Source organism: Azolla caroliniana, unplaced genomic scaffold, assembly GCF_043228905.1.
Source record: "Azolla caroliniana isolate FFs.n. ecotype wild unplaced genomic scaffold, voAzoCaro1.0.p SCAF_18, whole genome shotgun sequence".
Taxonomy (NCBI): Eukaryota; Viridiplantae; Streptophyta; class Polypodiopsida; order Salviniales; family Salviniaceae; genus Azolla; species Azolla caroliniana.
Window position 1 is genome coordinate 3,869,882 of NW_028230453.1, and position 23,145 is coordinate 3,893,026.

General features: G+C 37.4%; 1 protein-coding gene across 1 annotated transcript; it reads left to right on the forward strand.

Moving 5' to 3' along the window:
* The first annotated feature begins 13,910 nt into the window (after window positions 1-13,910).
* LOC147852132 (type I inositol polyphosphate 5-phosphatase 4-like) lies at window positions 13,911-22,941 on the forward strand. Its single transcript, XM_087333955.1, has 12 exons — window positions 13,911-14,028; window positions 14,356-14,387; window positions 14,522-14,699; window positions 15,419-15,506; window positions 15,594-15,698; window positions 16,040-16,703; window positions 17,833-18,023; window positions 18,466-18,574; window positions 18,826-18,974; window positions 19,361-20,152; window positions 20,256-20,334; window positions 22,475-22,941. Exons 2-10 carry the CDS (start codon window positions 14,379-14,381, stop codon window positions 19,599-19,601), a joined length of 1,734 nt encoding a protein of 577 aa, XP_087190081.1. The 5' UTR covers window positions 13,911-14,028; window positions 14,356-14,378; the 3' UTR covers window positions 19,602-20,152; window positions 20,256-20,334; window positions 22,475-22,941.
* Window positions 22,942-23,145: the final 204 nt, after the last annotated feature.

Below are 23,145 nucleotides of genomic sequence, written 5' to 3' on the forward strand. Positions count from 1 at the left end.
AGATGGATATACAAAGTAAAATACAATGCCAACAGATTCGTAAATCGCTTCAAAGCACAGCTTGTTGCAAAAGGCTATGCGCAAATGCACGTCATAGACTATGAAGAAACCTTTGCCCCGGTGGCAAAGATGACAACTATATGGACAGTAATTGCACTCGCCGCAGCGAAGGGATGGCACCTCCACCAGATGGACATGAAAAATGCTTTCCTCCAAGAAGAGTTAGAAGAAGAGGTGTACATGATACAACCACCCGAATTCGAATCGCGTAAACATCCGCACGTCGTATGCCGACTCAAGAAGCCACTCTACAGCCTCAAACAAGCATCGCGTGCTTGGCATTCGAAGATCACACAGTATCTTCATCAAGTCGGATTTTGGATGTCAAAATCCGATACTTCTCTATACATCCGAAATGAGTTGGATAGCCTGATCATCATCATCTTAGATGTGGATGACTTGGTCATCGGAGGAAAGGATCTCGCCAAGATCAACAAAGTCAAAACACTTCTCTCCGGCAGATTCGAAATGAAAGACCTGCACGAACTCCATTAATTCCTAGGCATTGAAGTAATTCGGACACCAATCGGGATAATGATCTCACAATGACACTACGTCCTTAACTTACTCTACAAGTTCAGAATGACCAAGTGCAAGCCTGTGTCTACCCCTCTCGATCGTAACCTAAAGATTGATGCCAATTCCGGAACCGTTGAGAGCGAGCCGACTCAGTATCGACAACTGATCGGTAGTTTGATCTATCTAACCATTACGCGACCCGACCTCAGTTATTCAGTCGGCCTACTTAGGCAATTCATGCAGAATCCGCGAAACCTTCATCTTGATTGTGCTAAGAGGATACTATGGTATGTCAGTATGACAATGGCTTACGGCATCATGTATAAGTCGAACACAACTATTCGACTCGAAGGGTACACCAACGCGGACTGGCAGCAGATAAACGATCCACCTCCGGATTTGTCTTCTCCCTCGGGAGCGGAGCAATCTCTTGGAGCAGCAAGAAACAGCCGATAGTCGCACTGTCGAACACGGAAGCCGAATATAGGGGCACAACAATCGCCGCATGCGAAGCCGTATGGCTTAAACGCATACTAAAGGATCTGTGTGTTCCCATCAAGGATCCAATTCGTCTCTACTGTGACAATATGAGCAGTATCTACCTAGCACGAAACCCCGTATTTCCCGCGTGGACTAAACATATCGAAGTACATTACCACTTCATCTGCGAGCATGTACAAGCCGATGAGATCGATCTACAACATACCAGTACCCACCTCCAAGTTGCTGATATATTTACAAAGGTCTTAGGAGTCGACAAGCTCGGGCAATTTGCATTGGACCTTGGTCTCACGACATCTACATTGTTGAACTTGAGGGGGAGTACAGGTATAGGCGACATGGAAGCAATACGCAATGATACGCAACACATACGCAATTGATCGAGTACGCGAATAGGCAACATAGCCGACTAGACAAGTCGAAGTATGAACCGTACAACCTTCTCGACAGATAGAAGTTGTTACGGGCATGACCATTTAATATCCCGTGGTGAGAATTTACCGTAGTATTCTATACACGTGGATAAGTGTGAGGGTTAAACGAGAGTGTAAAGAAGGGGAGGATTACTTTTAATCCTCGGGATTGAGACAACCCATTAGGTCAAGTGTGAACTTGCTTGGGGGCCTTGGGTATCACTATAAATAAGAGGCCTAACTGCCCTCATTTGATCATCTTTTGACTACATCGAGACTCTGCTCTTGTGGTGGGTCAACTCTTGTAGTGAGCGCGCCAGCACCAGGTACGACTCGACGCCACGGCGATGGTATGGGACGCCGATCAAGGCTCGAGTCCGTCTCGATCCCTTCGCTCGGGGGTGGTCGGGTGGATCGGCACCCTTCTTTCTCTTTCTCCTTTCTATCTATCATTTGTTTATCCTTATCTTAAGCTTACTTTAGTACTTAGATCTCTAATAGAAGTTGTGTTCGAAGGGGCGTGTTGAGAGTCGAACTCAACTTCCCATAGATAGGTTTCACACTAGCTCATGGACATGTTGGGCTAGTTTTGTAAATAGTAGAAAGGGCACTTGCCCTAGCTTAGTTGGTATATAAACCAACACATTGTAACTTAGTTGTTGTTGGATGTTTTATGTTTTGATGTAATTTTGGTTAATAGACAGTTTGCCTTCTCTGTCGTAAGAGCTCTCTCTCTCACTCTCTCTCTCTCTCTCTCTCTGTCTTGACACACACACACTCATCTTCCGTTGTATTACAACCACTCTTGCCTCTTCATTTCTTTACATAGGATTTTGTACTTGAGTGGGATACATTATAGATCCTCCACTCCCATGTTCATTTAATATAGGACTTACACCGTTGTACCTATATTCTGATCACACATGTGCACCTTTGCACATGAGATGTATATATACCTAATTGTGGGTATTTTTGTATTTGATGATTCTTTTTAATATAGTTAATCATCCCCCATCTTGTCTCGTTGCTCATCAGTGTTAACTTCCTCTCTCTCTTCCTCTCACACACATACACACACATATCACTTAATCTTCCTCTTAACTTAATCACATAATTAGGTACTAATTAACTCTTGCTTAATTACCTAATTATTAACATGGTATCAGAGCATGTGGTTTAGCACATCCACGAAGCCCACCTGACTCTTCGTGATTGTTTGTTCGAGACGCTGACGAAAAATCCGGTTATCCGCTACCATAGTGCCACTACGTAGCACGTGTACGTGATCGAAGAAAGAAGAAGAAGAAGAAGAAGAAGAAGAAGAAGAAGAAGAGACACTAATCAACATGAACACACAAATGGGTAGTTCGCTCCCTAGTGAAAACCTAGACCGGAGCAATTATTCATCTTGGGAGTACAAGATGAACCAATACCTTGTCGACCAAGGGTATTGGAGCTACATCACCGGTGCACTCGAAAACAAACCCGACATCACAAATGCCAACTACCCAACGTGGGAGGAAGGAGCGAGTCAGGTAATGTATTGCTTGGCAACATTTCCACAACCACATGCTTAGCCACATTCGAGATGCCAAGACACCTAAAGAGGCATGGGAGAACTTGAAGAAGATGTTCGCAACCAACACGACCATCCGAAAGCTTCAACTCCGACAAGAGTTGAACAACATTCGGCAAAAAGATATGTCTGTGTCGATCTACACCGCCAAGATCAAGAGCATTTGTGACTCGTTTGGCTCCATCAACATAAACATTGACGAAGACGAGATGGTTCAAGTATGCTTGGGCGGCCTCGCACAATGATTCGACTCGTTGAGGACGACAATCTTGGTGAGGGAAAACCCTCCTTCGTTCTTCAACCTTCAATCAATGCTATTGGTCGAAGAGAACCACGTCCAAATCAAAAGCAAGATGTCAAAAGGACAAATGTTCTTCTCGAATTCAGATGGTGGCCGAGGACGAGGTCTAGGTGGTAGAATAGGTCAATTCGACCCATCCCACGAAGGGAACTCAAACCTTCGACAAGAAGATGGAAGCCATCGAGGAACCTTCGGAAGAAGGGGGAGCTTCCATGCTAAACAAGGTCGGCAAACGAAGCCCGCTACGTGCAACTATTGCGGCAAAATCGGCCACTGCGAAGAGGAGTGCCGAAAGAAGAGAAGTGAGTCGGTGTCGACAAGCCGACAACTCACAAACTACGCCACCAACTTCGAATACGACGACTATGATGGACTATTCATGATGAGACATAGAGTGAACTCTATGATGGCCTCCGACTCCACAAGCACCTCCAGCTCGGAAGATGTGTGGTTCGTTGATTCCGGCGCCTCACATCACATGACATCCTGCGAAGAGTGGTTCGGTGACTTGTGCACACCCGATCGACCCGGCTTCATAGAGATGGGAGACGACACCACACATCCCATTTGGTACATCGGCAATGTCCCATTCGGGAAAGAAGGCGAGCAAACTTGCATCATGAACATCTTGCACGTGCCCACAATAACAAAGAATTTGGTCTCGGTCGGCCAAATCGTGGCCGACTCATACCTAAGGGATGGAGAGACGGTTGAATGTTCATTCTCGATTCAAGTTCGTTTCAACAATGAAGAATGTAAGTTCGTTTCAACAATGAAGAGGCATGCAAGTTCGTTTCAACAATGAAGAATGCTTCATTGAGAAAGATGGCCGAGTCATACCTAAGGGACGGAGAGACGGTTGAATGTTCATTCTCGATTCGAATGAGGTGAAATTGGCCATGTATGCCAAAGGTCTCAAAACCGAGACAAGCATCGAGTTGTGGCACAAAAGAATCAGCCACATCAACCTCCAACGGCTTCGAGTGATGCAATCAAAGGGAGTCATCATCAGACTTCCGGCATCCAAGTCGAAACGAGTCGACCAAGTATGCGAAGCATACCAACTCGGCAAACAACATCGACTCCCATTCCCGAAGGAGAGCTAAGCAAGCAATGGCCTCCTCGACGTCATACACTTGGATGTATGGGGACCGGCTCAAACGTTGACGATCGGCGGATGCCGATACTACATCACCTTCATCAACAACTACTCCCGCTACGCGTAGATCTTCCCGATGAAGAAGAAGAGTGAAGTGCTCTCCCACTTCCAAAAGCTCAAGGGCCAAGTCTAAAGAGATACCGATCGACACATTCGATGCCTACAATCGGATGGAGGAAAGGAGTACTTCTCCAACGAATTCATCTCCTACCTCCAAGGTGAAGGCATTTGTAGAGAATTCTCGTGCCGACACACACCCCAACAAAATGGAGTCGCCGAAAGGAAGAATCGGCACATACTCGAGGTAGCACGCGCCATGATGCATGAGAAGCACATGCCGAACTTCTATTGGACCGAAGCGGCATCCACGGCCGTCTATCTCATGAATCGATGCACCACCAATGGAGTGCATGAGCTAACTCCATACGAATTCCTTGTCGACAATTTGTCTGACCGGAGCCAAGTTCTTGGTGATTGTTGGCACATGAAGACATTTCTCATGATTCCCCTTTGACCAAAATGGCTCAGAGGGACATCTCTGATATGTTTGATGGGGTGAGGGATGTCATCGCCGGTTTTGACGACCCCCGGCTATTCTGAACCTTCGGTGTAGTGCGATTTTTTACGCTTATCTACGTCTCCCTAGCTCGATCCGGCTCTGTCCAAATCAACACGCTTCTTCCAGCACTCGCTCTCTCTGCGGCCCTTCCGGCCACAATACCAGCAATCTTACGCGGCCTTTCCTTGCCAGCTTCCAACACCGCCTTGACTTCCCTTGCTCACTTGAACTACTATAGCCATTTCCATTATGCCTCTAGTTTTGCTCGTGTCAGTTGCCTCCATTGCGTGCCAATCCGCCTTGTCCTCCACAATCATGGGGCCGATCTGCCTCCATGTACAACATCTTGTTGTCAACATTCTTGTCGACACACTCACATGGTTTTCTTCAACGAGCAAACATTGATTGTAGCTCAAAAAATGATGTTGTGTTCTCTCTCATGCAGACCGTCGTTTGGAATTATCTGAATCTCTGTGCCAGGCCTCCGAGCCAGACCTGCACAATCTCGTCTTCTTCCTGATTGTTACAATCACAGAAGCAACGGAGTCACAAATCTCCTTTATCTTTGAGGTATAATCAGTCACCAACATATCTCTCCGTCAGGCATTGCTCAATGCCTACATGAGTTGTAGCTTCCCAGTCGTTGTACTTGCAGCAAACATCTTCTTGAGATTTTCCCAAGCATCCTTTGGCGTCTTGGCGTCCCGGATATAGCTTAAAAGTTGATTGCTCACACAGGATGCGAAGTAACACAAAACTCTGTTTGCTTCCTATTCCTAGGCCAGGAAATCTCTATGTGTCGACTTCGGTGTTGCATCGTTAGCTACTTCGACATAACTCCAATACTCGTGTCCCGAGGAGGTATTAGTGCATCTTGTATGACCAAGATGCGTAGTTGCTTATGTCAAGCTTCTCCGTCGGAAGCGAGTTGCCCATACCTCTGTTCATGTTCTTGTCTTTTCTTAACCAAAAAACAAAGGCCCGTCCTTGTGCTTGTTGGCGTGAGAGAAGAGAGAGAGAGAGAGAGAGAGAGACACACACACACACACACACACACACACACACACACACAAAACAATTTATTGAAAGGCAAAAACTTCTTCTATTCATTCATGTCCCCTATGGTGGGGTTATATAGCTACATGACATGAGGATCACAATCCAAGAACATCCAATGAGGCTTGTAGGTTAGTTACATAACCTTCTAACAACCTACCCACTTTACATTTTTGCACACATTCACATAAATGTGCATGTGTTTAAACATATTAATATACTCACACTTACTCTTTTGTGCACACTTACACATACTTACAACATGACTTTTAACACAAGACTTTACACTTATCTATCCATGTACCATCACTTATACACTCATACACTTACAATTCCACGGATAACAAAAAAATATTCTCTGTACATACAAATGTGGTCACAGAGCACTTTTTATACAAGCCCTCTAACAGGGTTGACATGAAGTACTGACAAGTACTTCAATGATCATTAACTGAGCCTAACACTAGATTGCCTACAATAAGCCTATTTCCTAAAATAGGCATCTAGGCTAGCTAACGGCCTATCGAATTCCATCCGATTCAGCTCACGGCTTATTCAACCAATTCGGACCTAGTCGATTCAACTCTCGGCTTCTTTAGCTGATTCGGCCCTTGTTGAGCTTGTCACTCAACAATGTTCCTATTACTGCAAGGGCTCCATCGGCATTCACGATCACAATGCTCCATCTGTTTCAATGTTGGTGCAAAACTTAAGATGATGAGGAGTATGGTGACATTAAAGGTAATAACATGAGTGCACAAAACCTCATGTTCCACTATTTGTGTGACGGGTGCCCAAATACAAAATTTTGAGTATTCCCATATTTCCCTCCCCATAATAAATTATATGTATCTTTAAGATTTGCTCACTAAATATTAGCTAAAATATAGCTAATTAGCTATGGCTTTTTAGCTACATGTTAGCTATAATAGTGTTTCCATTCCCATGCTTTCACCCCATACAATATACTAACATACATCAACTATTATATATTAATATCTCGCATCAAGTTGGCCATGACATTTATCACCTATTTTTGCTAATCAAACAAAGGTTGACACAACTTTTGAATAATCTCATATAAGGAATGGATCATCTGCAACTTGTCAAGTAGGTATCTCTTCGCTCATTGTTTGTTGACAATTATTTCCTAGTTTTGTTTCATCCCAAAGAAAATAGTCTTTTACACAACTCTTGAATAGCCTCATATAACAATGTGGTCATGTGCAACTTGTCTAGTAGTTATCTATAAGCTCATTGTTTGTCCTTAAGCAAGAAAGGTAACGTATAACTTGTGTTTAAGGAATTACAAGTGTATATGATTCCTAAAGTAAAGAGATATTTAACTTCTCTTATTTAAAATCATATGCATGTCTATGTACCAACTCTAAATGGGAGAATATATTCATTATCTTATCGGGGACAAAGGCTTGCCCTTACTTGTTAATTCACCGAAATCTCTATATTTGAGGGTAAAAGTGTAACTATTAGGTTAAAGTTCTAATCAATGCTTAATTCAAAACATGACATTAACATAGTGAGGATAAACACACACATGAACACTTCTTCTAGTAGTACCAACATATACACACAAATTTTGTTTGTATAAGAAATGCAACATCCAAAGAAAAACAACTCTATTCACAATCATTATATTACGTTAATGTACCCATTTGCTTCCTTTGCCACTTTTCTTTGGTACGCATGATTGCTACTTACAAAAAGGCACATTTTCATTGTTTTTACTACACTCCAACTTGCCCAATATACTCTCTTCTCTATCAATCAGATTGCATCACGTACATGATACATAGCTTTACATGTTTATTCCAATAAGGTCAACTTCACATAAGATCTATCCATAAGGGGCTCCATATGAACCTTGCCTAAGTTATGAATGATGCAAAAGATATGTAAATATCATGGATAGATCCATGCCACTAATTGCAAACCAAGTTACCACCACAACCACCAATGGACCTAGTCTAGGCACAAATTGGCAACCAAAACAAGCTAAAAAAAGTAACGTGTTATGATCTAAAACAATAGTGTAAAGAAATAATTTTAGTAAAGTGGGATAAGCATCAAGGCAATATTTTTAGGGTTTTAGAATTTCCAAGTTTCTATCTAGAAAAGCTTTAACTAATTGCTTTTAGATAGAAGGCAATGTCTCAAAACAAAAAAAAGTTGATTTCACATAGAAATAATATGGCAGATTGTCATGTGTGTGTGTGTGGGTGCGTGCGTGCACGCATGTGTATAAGGTGAAGAATATGTTTGAGCTCAAAATATATTCGTTCAAGGGTTCATACTTCAAGGCTTAACAAATGCTTAAGAACAATCCTTTAGAAATTATATTACAACCATATTTTGGTTGCCAGTAAGCATCTAACGCACTCCACCAAGTGTTATGCATGTAACTTGGCTTACAATAAAGGACATCGATCTCCTCATGATTTGCACAACTTTTTTTGACCGTCCACTCCTTTAAGTGTGATGCGTAAGGCTCACAATTAACCCCACCTTTGATGGATATAAGGGTGAGTGCCAGCTTGACATTCCAATACCTTTCATTTGCAGTTTCCAAACTTCGATGAAGATGGAGAAAGGAGAAGATTTTTAGAATAAAAAGGTTGTTGGAAGATCCAAGCTATGGGGAGCATGAGTGTTGAGGAGCTTTACACATGTGGAGTGATACTCTTCTTTGCCTACCTTTAGGCTAGATGGATTGCATAAGGTCGACATCAGTATTAGCTTTTACTCAAGCTCATGAGTTTCAAAACACTTTTACACTTTTAGGTAGTCAAGGATATTTTTAGGTAGCAACAAAACGTTGTCAAGTAGTTTTGTAACACTTTCCACCACCTAAAAAGATAGAAGTAAAAAGCTATAGGAAGTTGGTTGTATGGGTGATTCGAAATATATCCAACGATGGAATTGACTTATACAAAGATGACTTGGGAAAAGCAAATATGCATGAAGGAACCAATCATGGGAATATCGTATCTCAAGATTTAAGCACCATTTTCAAACAAAGTAAAAACATGAAATAATCCTCATTGTGTGGCATATATGACTTCCGAAGGGTTTCATTGGACCTAGTCTACATCAAATATTGATGCCCCAATATGAGTGATCTTAAATGATGGGAAATCAGTATTGCACTACCAACCTAATGATGAGCTTATACAAAGAAATATAGGTCGGTATCTTCATGAAATTATTCGTTAAGTCATGGAACATGTTGCTCACTGGGTGTGGTAAAATTCCTTGATATTTAAGTATTGCAAAAACATCTTCATAGTTCAGAACTTAACATATTCTAACCAATTGTATAAGTACAAAATATATGAAGCAGGCATGAAGTGATTAAACACATGTGGTATATAGCTACTTTTTTAAGTTTACGTTCAATGGATTAGAATAATTCATCTGATGATTAATCATCATCAAATCAATGTGGTTAGGTACATTATTGGTATGATTTGGTAATTTTTAAGTCATTTATATTGATATGTATGCTTCATGTTTCTCGAGCATGATGTATTTATGGTTAGTTTTGAGTGTCAATGTATTATCATTCAATATATTTGCACACAATTCTAGGATTTCATTTGCTCATATTCTTTTGAATTTTAGATAAACATAATCTCCATGAACTTATTTTTGTCTTTCATCTTCAATAAGAACATGGCCCATAAAATACAATCTTGAGTGCCATGTGGACATTTATGATTTAATTATGATTGCACATGTTACTCTTGAAGGAATGACATATATCATATTGTTTGGTTATTAAATGGTCCATTTTAATTTTAGTTTCCTTAATGAAGAGTCACTTTGTGAATCAACGAAGGCAAAATCTTCAATCCTCTTTCACCCTTGTTTCATGAATTTGTTGAGTCATAGTCCAGTATTGTCATCCTTCGCTTTTGATTTGTTGATGACATGTTTATTCCTAGCAATTCACTTCATTTCACATGTTGATCGAGTATTTGAAAATGTATCTTATTATTGTTGTCTATACAAATGGCACTTACATCAGTTGAGCAACAATGCTACAATGACCATAAGTTAGCATTTGGAAACATAAATATAAACAAGAAGTTTATGTGATCTTCTTTGAAAGCTTCATAAGGAATGAAGGGGATTTGCCTTTAATTCATTGTTAAACAAGAAGTTTCAAGAGCTTATGTGTACTAGACAATATATTTTTGACTCTTCTAAAAGCAACATAATTCCTAAGTTGTTCATATTATTATGACAACTTTGATACCATCACTCCATGTCAAAAGTAATTAAATCTTCAAAGCTTGTCATGATCTCAATATTGCAAATGTTCTACAATAACTAACTAAATCTGGCTGTTGGTGGTCCATCTTGGTCCTGCCATGGGTTTTACTATTGGCATTGAAAATTAAGGTAAAGCCATTAAGTGTGGCGCATGACGTGGAATTATTTATAAAGACATAATGTTGTCATATGTGTGAAATAAATGTTGTATTTACCTATATTGTGCTTCCTTTTACTTTTGGATCAATAATACTATAACAAGACATTATATGCTCTCCACGTAATGCAATGTATTCACATTATATTGGGTAGGTTGTAAATTGTAATAATCACTATGAATACAAGCAATAAAAGGGATTGTTCGAGGAGTAATACATAATTGCCAAAATAAAGCTTCAAAATATGTGGTGTTTCATTATTTAACTCTAATTATTGAATATTAAGACACCTTTAACTTTTAAGGGAATCAAGACTCGACCTTGGAAGAAAGCATAAGAAGGTGAAATTTCCACCTTAAACCTAAGGCCATAGAACAAGGAAGTCTAGTGAAATTTTATATCTTAGACGGTTTCTAAATAGGGATGTATGTGCTAGCATGCCATGGATTTGGTTGGATTTATGCATTTGTCAAATCATGCAAGGATGCATTTGTGTTTATACATAGTTGTGCGGTAGTCAGGTCACACTTGTTGGAGCTAAGAATGCAAGGCAACAAAAACAATGTTTTCTACTCACTATTGAGGTGTACTATAATTGCATTCCCATTTGAGCGTCAAAGATATCTTAGAACATATTAAAATTTTATCATTCAACATAGAAGTCCAGTGATTTAAGTGCACATAACATTCAATCACTCCAAAAAAACATTGCAACATTTTTCTCGTTTGTTGTCTTTATCACTTCAACGATTACATTATTGGCGAAGTTTTGTTTGAGTTATTGTTGCAGTCTCTTGCTTTGAGGAATATTGATCAAGGCCAAGTCATTTGATTGATTATTTAAAATAACCGTTCGAATGTACTAGAAATTAATTAATGTAGTTTGGTGTCATTTTATTTGTATTCTAACTTAAACTAACTACGTTTTATGTCATATCAGTTGAATCGACACATTTGTTTAGTCTTATAAGAAAATAAACATTCTCAATAAGCAAAGACGCCCTATACACCACCACATAAATCACATCACTCCAAGACTAAACTGTCTTATCACAAATACATTGCGATGATGAAACTTCATATGGCAAGAGATCTACCCCGACCCGAAATGTGGTTTGCAAGTTTCCCGATGCGCATATTCTGTCTTAGAGGTATCATAAACCCTATTGATAACAGTATTGCAACTATTGCCCTTTTGAATTTCTTTGAGGAACAAATTTTATAAAGTATAGATATTATAAACATTATATGTTTTTCACGACATAACAATAGTGTATCTGACTTTAAATGGAGCGCATCAAGATTTGATGAGCTTGAAATCCAACTCCTCAATAGATTTTAAATGAGGGCAACATCGATAACCACAAGAATAATAGTTTTCACAATCTGACGCTCTAAATTCTTCATTTTATCATATTTTACAATATAACCTTTAAAGTGTTGCATTGAAGACACAAATGTTTTGCAAATGTTGAATATTTGTCATTCTCTAGAGATTGAAGACCAACGCAAATTGCGCTTAAGAAATGATATGCGATGTCCTCATGATTATACATAAACAATGGAAATAGATTAGTCTATTATAGATATACACAACATCTATAATATTTTAAAAGGTAAGTGGAGCACATTGTTGAGAATATCTTTTTAAGGTGGTTCTTAATTATTAATAGTGAACGTAATAGAGACTACAAACTTTTCATTTGAAAAGCACACTTAGCATGAATGGTTTTTAATAAATCCCATCCATGTAAACAATGACAATTCATGTCGAAGACGCGGCTTTCCAGTGACTGCAATGCAATGATGCATTAGAGAGAGATTTTCCTAAGGGGAACAAAAGAAACAACTTTTTCGGATGTATCTTTGCATTAGACTCCGTCCAATGCATCTCTTAAAAGGCTTCATGATTGTATTATATAGTATTTCTTGGCAATGTTGAATTACATTGAAGGAAAAAGGAAACCATTTTTGGAAAAAAAAAAGAAATACAAGAAAAAGGAAACCATGATCCATCTAAGAGAATATAAGCATAGTGGTTTTACTATTTGACGTTTGGAATCAATCTTTTTGTTAATGGGGGAAGAATGTTTCCAAGGTAATGTAGCGAGTGCATGTATAGTAAAATGTTGATGAATTGGAGCAAGCCTCTGAGTAGCTTGAAAAGATGGCGATTAATAAACATATAAATTGAAAGTAAAAAGCTTGCATGTTTTACATTAGGACATTATGAATCACTCTTTTGCCTCGCATATAAACCAAAACACAAATTCAAAAGAGAAAAGTGGACCATTAATATTAAAATAACAAATACCGGCCTTGTTTTAGACTTTGTAGGTCAATGCACTTCACAACAAAATTAGGCGCATTTAGGTGTATAGGGAGTTAGAACGTTGATTTAGAAACAAGGTTCGCAATGACCATTTGTATCGACATTGGATGATTAAATAAGCAAGATAACTTGAAGATATTCGACATTTGATTCTATGTATGTATGTACGTATCTATCTATCTACAAGTATATGGATATAACGGCCTTGTGTGAGATAAACGGCAAGCTTTGAAACTTGTCAGGCCTCGATCTATTGATGTTTCAAAGGCAATAATAAGCGAAGAAAGAAAGGGAATTGAGTAAGTGTGATGGGACATGATCGTGCTTAAAATACGAGGATGCTTAGACTAATGACCATTATTGTGATTTGCCATTAAATCACTAAAAAAAGCAAAAGCAAAAAAGGCAAAGCACATATGTACATATTTCTTTTCCTTAAAAAGGTTTCTTTATTAAAATTGTCCCCATTTTCCATCTTCTTTTTCACAACTATCTTATTTTAAAATGCATTTTTTTTTCTTCTTCTTCTCGTTTTCGTGATTGGCATATACCTACCCTAGGAGTAGGCTATAGAGGCCATCAATACCGTGGTTTCGCATCCTTACACAAATGACCCCACCCTAGAAGTGGCCCATTGAGGCTATTGATATCTTGGGGTTCAAACCCGTAATCCAATGAGCCTACCCCAGTAGTGACCTATTTAGGGTATCGAACTTCATGGATTCAAAATCCATAATGCGAAACGACCACTAGCTTTAACCTATTTAAGTTATCGACAGACAGAAGGTCATGGCTTCGGATTCACATACTTCCTTGCATACATCTTTGTTGCAACCAATACACCATTAGTCTTAATAAATCTTTGCATCGAATGGAACCAAAGTAATGACCACCAAGACACCTACTACCTATTCAGGCGATTACACCGACAGGAAGGTCAACCCCGCAGACGAATCCACATATATATTTTCCTTCTCCAAATTGACGGTTCGATCATTATTCTAATAATAATATCGCTTCTTTCTGAGACCACATACGGCATCATCCACGCTTCGAACTCACAACCTCGCGGTCTGCAAATGCTTGAAGCAGCCATCTCATGTCTCTCCCTCTCCCTCATTATGTATATACTGTGTACATATATATATGTACATGGCTTGTATAACTGAGTGCATAATATCTTTGTGTATGTACATATGTATATGTATATATATACATAGAATCTGTATGTGTTTGTGTGTGTACATATGTATATACATAGAATCTGTATGTGTTTGTGTGTGTACATACATTTGTATGTATATATGTATATACATAGAATCTGTGTGTGTGTGTATGTATGTACATATGTACATATAGAAATTGTGAATTCAATTGATTTGGGTTGCCTTCATTTGCAGAGAAAGAGAGTGATGCCTTCATTTGCAGAGAAAGAGAGAGATAGAAGCAAAATGTCGAAGGTAAAGAAATTCATGCTGTTAAATTTATTGCATTAGATTTCAATTCAAACAAACAAACTCTGGTTGTGAAACATTTATGTTTTCTTTTTGTGTTTTGTCATGAGATTATTTTTTTGTTTTTTTCTTGTTTGCAGTTATTGTGGCCACACATGGTAAGGAAGAAATGGTTCAACAACAACAACAAACCAATTGAAGATGAGTTCAGTGCAGATGAAGAGGAGGAAGAGGAAGAGGAAGAGGAAGATGAAGATGAAGATGAAGATGAAGAGGGAGAGGGAGTTGAAGAGGAAGAATACCCCAAATATTCTCAAGGTAAAACACATTAAAAATATAATCGTCTCATGCTCATGAATGAACTGAATAAGAAAATTCAAACGAAACAATCGATTTGGACTATATCTGTCTGTATACATATATAAAATTCGTTATCTTCAATTTACTTTTCCCCTCTTATTAGGATTTACCTTAAGATGCTGAGATTATGTTGGTAAAGATGTAGACCATTTACCTAAATGCCTGTTGAAGAAAGTTTTGCAACATGTGAAAAAAAGAAGTCTAAATCATGCTATCTCTCTGTCTAAATCATGTGAAGAAAGTTGAAGTGCTCAATGATGCATCCCATTAGAAAATAAACCAAGATCGAGTTTTTGTTTCCTTTTCACTACCATTGGAAATGCCATGTTGATGTTCACAAACACCAGATGAGCTAGGTTATCCATGTAACCTGCCAAATAAGAGAAAACTTCTCTCCTCTGACATGTAAAAGAAGTATTGCTTTAGAAATTTCTTTAGAGAGCTAAAAACATAGAATTTTTTTTTTTCATGTTGCATTCCTGTAGGATTCTATACTATATGTTTATGTAGAGAGTGAGTGAGTTCACAAAATCGATATATGCAGAAGGAAAACAAGCGTAACTCCTTTTCTCTAACATATAGTATATAATATATACATACATACATACATACATACATACATACATACATACATACATACATACATACATTTAATATATATAATTTGATGCGTGCAGATAAACCATTAAGAAAAAACTATTTGCCCGTGAGAAGAGGGCAATCCGCAACATTGAAAAGGGAGTACACCCATAAGGAGGAATTCCTGTATGCAAACATCTTATTCTATATTTATTCTAAACCTATATTTTCGTACTGATTCTAATGAATTTGCATGGAATGTTTCTATTGCAGGATAGGTGTTGGCACATGGAATGTTGGAGGAAGAGAACCACCGACACAACTAGAATTGCAAGACTGGCTTCAAATGAATAATCCTGCTGATATCTATGTACTCGGGTAGGATATCTATATCTATCTATCTATCTATAGATACATCCATACATACATACATATACATTCTTTCATTCTTTTTATGTAACAATGTTGGGCCTTTGGTTATATTATAAGCATATATAGTATATTGTGTAGGGATAAATGAAGGATTGGAATCCCTTTTTTCTTTACTCATTTTGTACTTGAAGAGAAGGGTTTTATGTGTTAAAGAGGCTGTTAATATATTGGATAGGCCAACAATGCATTTTATTTATGAGGAATTGACATATAAGGGCTTCTTGGTCATACACCTTGGAAACATACATGAATGTTATGCTAATGAATACTCATCCTTATGTTCACAGTTTCCAGGAAATTGTTCCCTTGAATGCAAGCAATATCTTTGTTAATGAAGACAATGGTCCGACAGTGCAATGGCAAGCACTCATCCGGGAAACTTTAAATAAGTCAAGATTGAAGGACCATATGACTTCTTATAGTGCCCCCCCTTCACCATCGAGACATATCAAATCCGAGATATACGATATATTTGTCGGAAATGGAAAGAGTGGTGCGGAACACATCCTGATTGATGAAGAAACTAGCTATGTGGAGGTAGATAATGCCCCTCTAGAATCAAAAAGAATGGAGGGTTATCAAGATATGAGTCTTGGAAAGCCAAATTTAGTGGAATTTTATAGATGCACTGAGCGAATTGGTGTACAACATCAAAAGAAGAGTGAAAATGAAGCGACCATGGATTGGCTCTCTTTGTGTGATCGCCCACATGATTCTGTGTTGATCAATGATGATGCAAGGGCTTGTGGATTTTCATTTTCATCAACATCTAGGGTTCTGCCGATCCACCCTAATCCTATCAAGAAGAGGGGACGCTATGTCCGAGTTGCTAGCAAACAAATGGTCGGGATACACATCTCAGTATGGGTTCGAAGGAAGTTGCATCGGTTCATACACAATCTGACAGTCTCATCTGTTGGCCTTGGCATAATGGGCTGTATGGGAAATAAGGTATCCATCTCTCTATCTCTGTATGTGTCTCTTATGTATCATCACTGGTATGTGCTAACAATGTTGGAACAAATCACTGTCTTTTTTTGTTTTGGGTAATGGTAATATGGGTTTTATTAGGGATTGAATATTGGAACTAGAATTGAAGTTTTCATCTTTATTTAGCAATGATGCAAACCTCTTAGTTGCCCTCATAGGTCATTGTGGCCTTTAGTAGACATCATTTCTCTCTATCTTCATCTGTGTCTCTTATGTATCATCACTGGCATGTGCTAACAATGTTGGAACAAATCACCCTGTTTTTTTGTTTTTGATAATGGTAATATGGGTTTTATTAGGGGTGGATTATTGTAACTAACAATCGGCAACGGTTCGGTTCGGTTTGAGAGGGTCAAAACCGAACCATGAATTTTTTTTGAAACCTGAACCGAACCACGAAACCGTTAAAACCACGGTTTTGTGATTCGGTTTTGGTTTTCAGCTTAGGTCAAATTTTAAAATTTTAAAATTTTAAAGATGTTCCTAAAATGTGAGAATAAGTTCTAAAAATGAAAAGATTGTTTAAAAACAAAATTTTTTAATTTAAAATTTTCTTTTTACAAATTTTATAAAATTTAAAAAATAAAAAACTGTTAAACCGTTTAAACTGTGGTTTCTAACGGTTGAAACCGAACCAAACCATTTAAACCATTAAGCCGTTAAGCCGAGGTTTCGCGTTGCCAATTGTTAATTGCAACTAGCATTGAGTTTATAATGAATGAGGTAAACCTCTTTGTTGCCCTCATAGATCATTTTGGCCTTTAATAGATGTTAATACAGCTTTCATTCCCTCTTTGTGGCATGTCTAAATACTGCTCTCATGTATTGTATGTTGTATACTGTGTTTAACATCTCTTTTTAATAGTCTTGTTTAGCACTGGTGTAGCTTTTTCATCTTCTCATTAGAGTAGTTTGTGGGGTCAATTCCAGCTCATAGAGCTTTGGAGGTAACATCATACGAAATCATGAATGTAAAATTCCTGGCTCTCATAGGACATGCTATACATATTGCATTTTATTTTTATGTTAAAAACAAATAAGATATGGGGTATAGATTCCACGTAGTGAAAAATCAACTTGTGGATCCCAGGGTTCTGTCTCTGTGAGTATGGTGCTTCATGAGACCAGCTTCTGTTTTGTGTGCACTCATCTAACATCTGGAGACAAGGAAGGTGATGAACTACGAAGGAATGCGGATGTTAAGGAAATATTAAAACGTACACGATTCTCATCATCCAAAGCAGATCATACAGCTTTTCCAAAAACCATATGGGAGCATGAGTATGTTGAAATAGCCTCATTTCTTATATTTCTTCTAGGTTCTGATTGAAGGAAATCATATTTGTGATCTGACATATGCTGCATCTTGAATGGGACATTTGCATATAGAAGAGCATGATTATGGATATATCGTACCACACTCCTAACAAGCATTTATATATTGTGGAGATCTATTCCCCTAACTATATTATTAGGGGGGTTGATGTAAGTGTTGAGTAGGCATATTAGCTATTGGATGGCTTTTGTTTGCCCGCAGTCAAGACGGATATGGCCTCAACATAGACCTTCGGCCATTTGTAGCTTTAACTTATCCCCAATAATGTATAGCTAAGTGTATGCTCATGACAGTATCTATCTTCTTATTGAATTTATTCATCCATGCATGAACTAGTAATTTGTGTCATAGCGGTTAAAAATCTTCTTTCCTTCGTCAATTTGACAGCCAGATATTCTTTCTCGGAGATCTGAACTACCGACTCAACCTTTCAGACAGCGAAACACGGTTTCTCATAGCAAGAGAGGATTGGACAGCCCTTTTCCTGAAGGATCAGGCAAGTGGGTTAGCATGAATACTTGCTTGGGGATAAAACTAGTATGTTTGATAATACCTAAAGAACACTTTTAAGATAGCTTTTTCCTTTAGCTCGGAATCAATGTGTAGAGTTAAAAGTACAAGGCCAGATTCTATTTGAGTTCATCTATCAATTTTATTTAATCGTTAGAGTAGCTAAATAAGCAACAAAAGTGTTCCAGATATCTGACATGTGATGTATGCCATTTTGTTTTTGTTTCTCTATTGCAGCTCAAAAACGAAATGAGGAAAGGTGGAACATTTGATGGATGGTTTGAAGGTCCCATAGATTTCCCCCCAACATACAAATATGAGGTCGATTCTAATCAATATGCTGGACAACATGCAAAACCTGGAGATAAGCGGCGTTCACCAGCCTGGTATGCGCTTGACTGAAAGATGTTTCTTTCATTCCAGTATATCTGTTATTGTTTCCATGTTTCACTTCTAGCCCAGACAAAATGTGAAGCTATACATAAATTGTTGCTACTTTTAACCGTTAAAATGTCATGAACAGTCTTAGGAGGATGTTTCCAATATGTGAAGCTATCCATTAATTGTTGCTACTTTTTAACCCTTAAATGTTATGAACAGTTGGTATAATCAGTATCACGTTCTAAATACTTTTATTACACCACTAACTTTATATGATATTTTGTGTTTGAAGATGGAATAGTTACGAGTAGCTCATATCACATTGTGATTATATATAAATAATCTCTCTTTTATCTCAAAGATTGAACTCAGATCCCTGAAAGTTGAGCAGGTGTGATCGCATACTATGGCATGGTAAAGGACTACAACAACTATTGTATAAGCGCGAGGAACTTTTTGTGTCGGATCACAGACCTGTTATTGCTGTTTTTCTATCTGAAGTCGAAGTTTTCTCTGAAAACAAGATCACCAGAAGTATTTACCTTTTCAAGAATGCAAAAGTAGAGATTGAAGAACTCCTATTTCAGACCCACAATCACATCCTTCCTCGGAAAGCTCTTTTTGAAGAATGAGATATCACCATATGATTCAAAGGCATGTATCACTTGTGTGCCTTTTGTTTTGAAATTGTTTGAATTTTTTTGAATATAGGAGCTTATTTCCTAGTCGTAGAGTATCTTTATATGTTTACCTCTTGATCAAAATGCATGTATCCACTTGTATACGATTTTAATCTTTTTGGATTAAGAGCTTATTTTCGAATCATAAAAATACCCATATATGGCAGAGGTTGAATCTATATATCCTTGCTCCTTTTTGAGCAAATTTGCATGTACCCACTTTTCTGTTCTTTTTCTGACATTTTGAAGTATAAGAGAAAACACACTCTATGGTAGGATTGATATCATATATCCATAACTCCTTATCAAGCAAAATTTTGAAGTCAAAACAGATTTGTAAATTTTCAGATATACCAGTCATTGCTCCCATAGATTATTTCTCGGATCTTAAACTTGAAGATTAATTAAGAAGTACCTGTACAAATAACATATCATTTTTCTTCCCGGACAATGGATTTACAAAGGACTCAAATCAGTCCCAACCACATTTACAATTAATATTTGTAAGTATATAGCTGTAAGTTATTCTCTTCTTTCTTAGAAATAAATTAATTTAGTAAGGTTTCTTCAGTCACTTGTTTAGGATTTCATATTTAATTTTCACAGGGGCCAAGTTTTGCAAGAGCTACTCTAACCTACTCTTATTAAATGATTACAAACCTCATGGTTTCTACAACAAAGCCAGGTATTATGTTTTACATGTAAATAAATGCAATCAAAGTTTCAATGTGTGTACCTATCTATATTGTGGTGTATAATGTCAACCATATTTCTATTTTTGCTACTTGTTTTTGAAACACTAGATTTGAGGGATGATTAGGAGCCCCATTTCTTCTTAGAATGGTGATCTGAAGTGTGTTTTTAATAGTCTAATACCTTTTTTTACCATCTCTGAACCCGAAAACTAAGCCCACAACTTTGATAAGTAGAAATTACAGTAATGAAGTGGTAATCATAGGTTTATTATTATCCCAAATAAAAACATGCAGTAAATGTTTAAAAAAGCATAAACATTTCCTCAAACTCTGTATATTTGGATTCTTCTTACCGAGCTTATATATTGAATGATAATACAATATGATAGACAAACCATTCATTTCACCAATGAAAAAAAGAGAAAGCAATCTTAAACTAATTTTCGCCACATGTTTGTGAGATTGAGTGAGATGTGCTTTCATTTGTTCTAGATTTGAGGTGCTCATGTCTCTTTATCTCTTGATTTTTACATTTTTCTCTCACATGGGTTTAAGATTTAGGGCTCTCGAGTCTAGGGTTTAGAGTAACGATTCATGCACCATAGATATATAGCATTTCCAGAATAAAATAATCGCACATGTTAACTGAAATGTATTTAATATAAAACAACTAACCTTGAAATGTAGTTCTCCTTTTTAAAGAGCTACTTGTTAAAATGGAAAAATTAAATAGATTCTTTCTAGAAAACCAAGCATTTGAAATTCATTGGTGATGAAGGAATTGAATTATCATGATAGCTGGATAAAAATGAATGTTTTCAATTTTAATTTGTATCCCTCTTGAGTCTTATATCAGCCAAAGCAGTGATACCATCAACCTTCTCGATTGAATGGGATTATTTTTTCTCATATATAAGCCTGGGAAATATTAAGCCTTTCCATGCTATCTCTAAGCCTGACTCGTCTTCTTCTTCTATAGATTCGTCCTTAGTAGGTTCCCCATATGTAAGTGCTAATATCAGCCATGAAGATTAGTGGATTCCACAAAAGTTATAAACAAGCAGGAGAAAGAACGAAACAAAAGTCAATGCATGATAAAAATGTTTTGAACTTTTTTATTCACTCTGTGTGATAGTTTGATTGTTCCATAAACTCTCAAGGTCTATAGGTCAACCATCCTGTTAGAATCAAGATAAAAATCTAAATATGCTTAAAATCTTACCAACATATTTAATGGGTATAGGCTAGTTTTGCGATATTAGGACATCGAATTATTAAATAAGAGGGTTTTCTTTCAAATCAAAATGATTTCCAGGGGCATTTAGTGTTGGAATATGCTTTTTTGTAATAAAAATTTCAATTTCTTCAAAAGATTGCAAGAGTAATCAGACTATTTGCCAGGCATTCTCTTTGTTGACATAGATTGTGTTAATATATTCCTGGTTCCTCATGCTTTATTTCATGTCAATCCCATGCACCACCTTAAGGTTTTCTGTAATATAACTTGGATTTTTCCATTTCTGCTCTCACATAGACTGTGGTCTAAGTTGATGCTGTTTCAGCCTTGATACCAAAACATTGGGCATTAGTTTTTTGACACTTACTGTGAAGTAACAATAACTCGTGTGATTGATAAAATATCCCATTTTGTTTGTTAACATGTACCTTAGCCAATGTTTGTGTGGTGGTGGTCCAAGGCTACATGACCTGCATTTGGGGTTTCTTTTAGTGCTTTTAAGATCCTATGGTCAACATGACATTCTGTACATGAACTTCCATTTGTGGGTTTTTCACCTCATGCTGCGATTTCACTAGTAATATGAGTTATTTCAAATAAAATGATACTGGCCCTTGGAAATGGCATAATATTGTGCTTCGCCCCTTGTTGATATGACTTAATGCATGTCAAAATTGAGCATTATCAGATCTTGAATAATTAAGTGTTTCAAATATGACCAAAAATTCTTTTTTTTCTATGCAAAAAAAACCTTGAATGCTTGGATATTTCGAAATATTGACCCGTCAAAACAAATTTAAAAAATACCTTGCTGTCATGATTTACCGTGTAATGCTTTCAAATGAAATGGCTTCATAATGGTATACTAAAGAGAACTCCATTTTGGTTTCTAGATCCACTGACCAATGGGTGACAACAATTAGATGGTCTTGTTGCAATCCAAATGCCGAGAAGTTTAAATCGTATCCAGGTGCTACATGTATAGAATGAAGAATAAGTACCGAATCCTACCCTTTTTTAGGGTTGCCGAAGTTTATGCTGAATGGGTTGTCCCCTTTCTCCAAAACCGAAGCATATTTCCTTGCGATTGTACCTCCTTTCTCTAATAGCACGATAATTTGTGATTTATCATTTATTGAGGAGAATTTTGTGAACCTTTCGTCAAATAAGCGACACAATATCCATTGTATGAAATATCACAAAGCATGTGCCAAAGTCAGTGATGAAACTTATGAGATGTGCTTCCATGAGGAAGTTTTTGACCTCTTATGTGGAAGGTTTTGTTGTGCGAGATGACCCATTGTGATGTATTACTACAATTTGTATGGTGAATTGTCAATGGAGCATGCATATTAAATGACATTTTGTTTTCTCATACAATGCCTAGGGGAGGACAAGAAGATATTTACACTACCTTTGGATCATTTCATTTCAATTCTCACTATTGATGTTGAACCTAATCATCCCCAGCCTTGGGTGGTTCAGTTTTATTAGTGTGGAAAAATATATATGCATATATGCATAGAATAGATAATGAATAGTATGTAAATCTGTAGTCTCTGTT

Excerpts from the sequence above, each read along its gene's own strand:
- LOC147852132 (XM_087333955.1), top strand. Across the intron at positions 16,704-17,832 it reads TGGGCTGTATGGGAAATAAG|GGTTCTGTCTCTGTGAGTAT; the intron begins GTATCCATCTCT and ends TGTGGATCCCAG. Across the intron at positions 18,024-18,465 it reads AAAACCATATGGGAGCATGA|CCAGATATTCTTTCTCGGAG; the intron begins GTATGTTGAAAT and ends TCAATTTGACAG.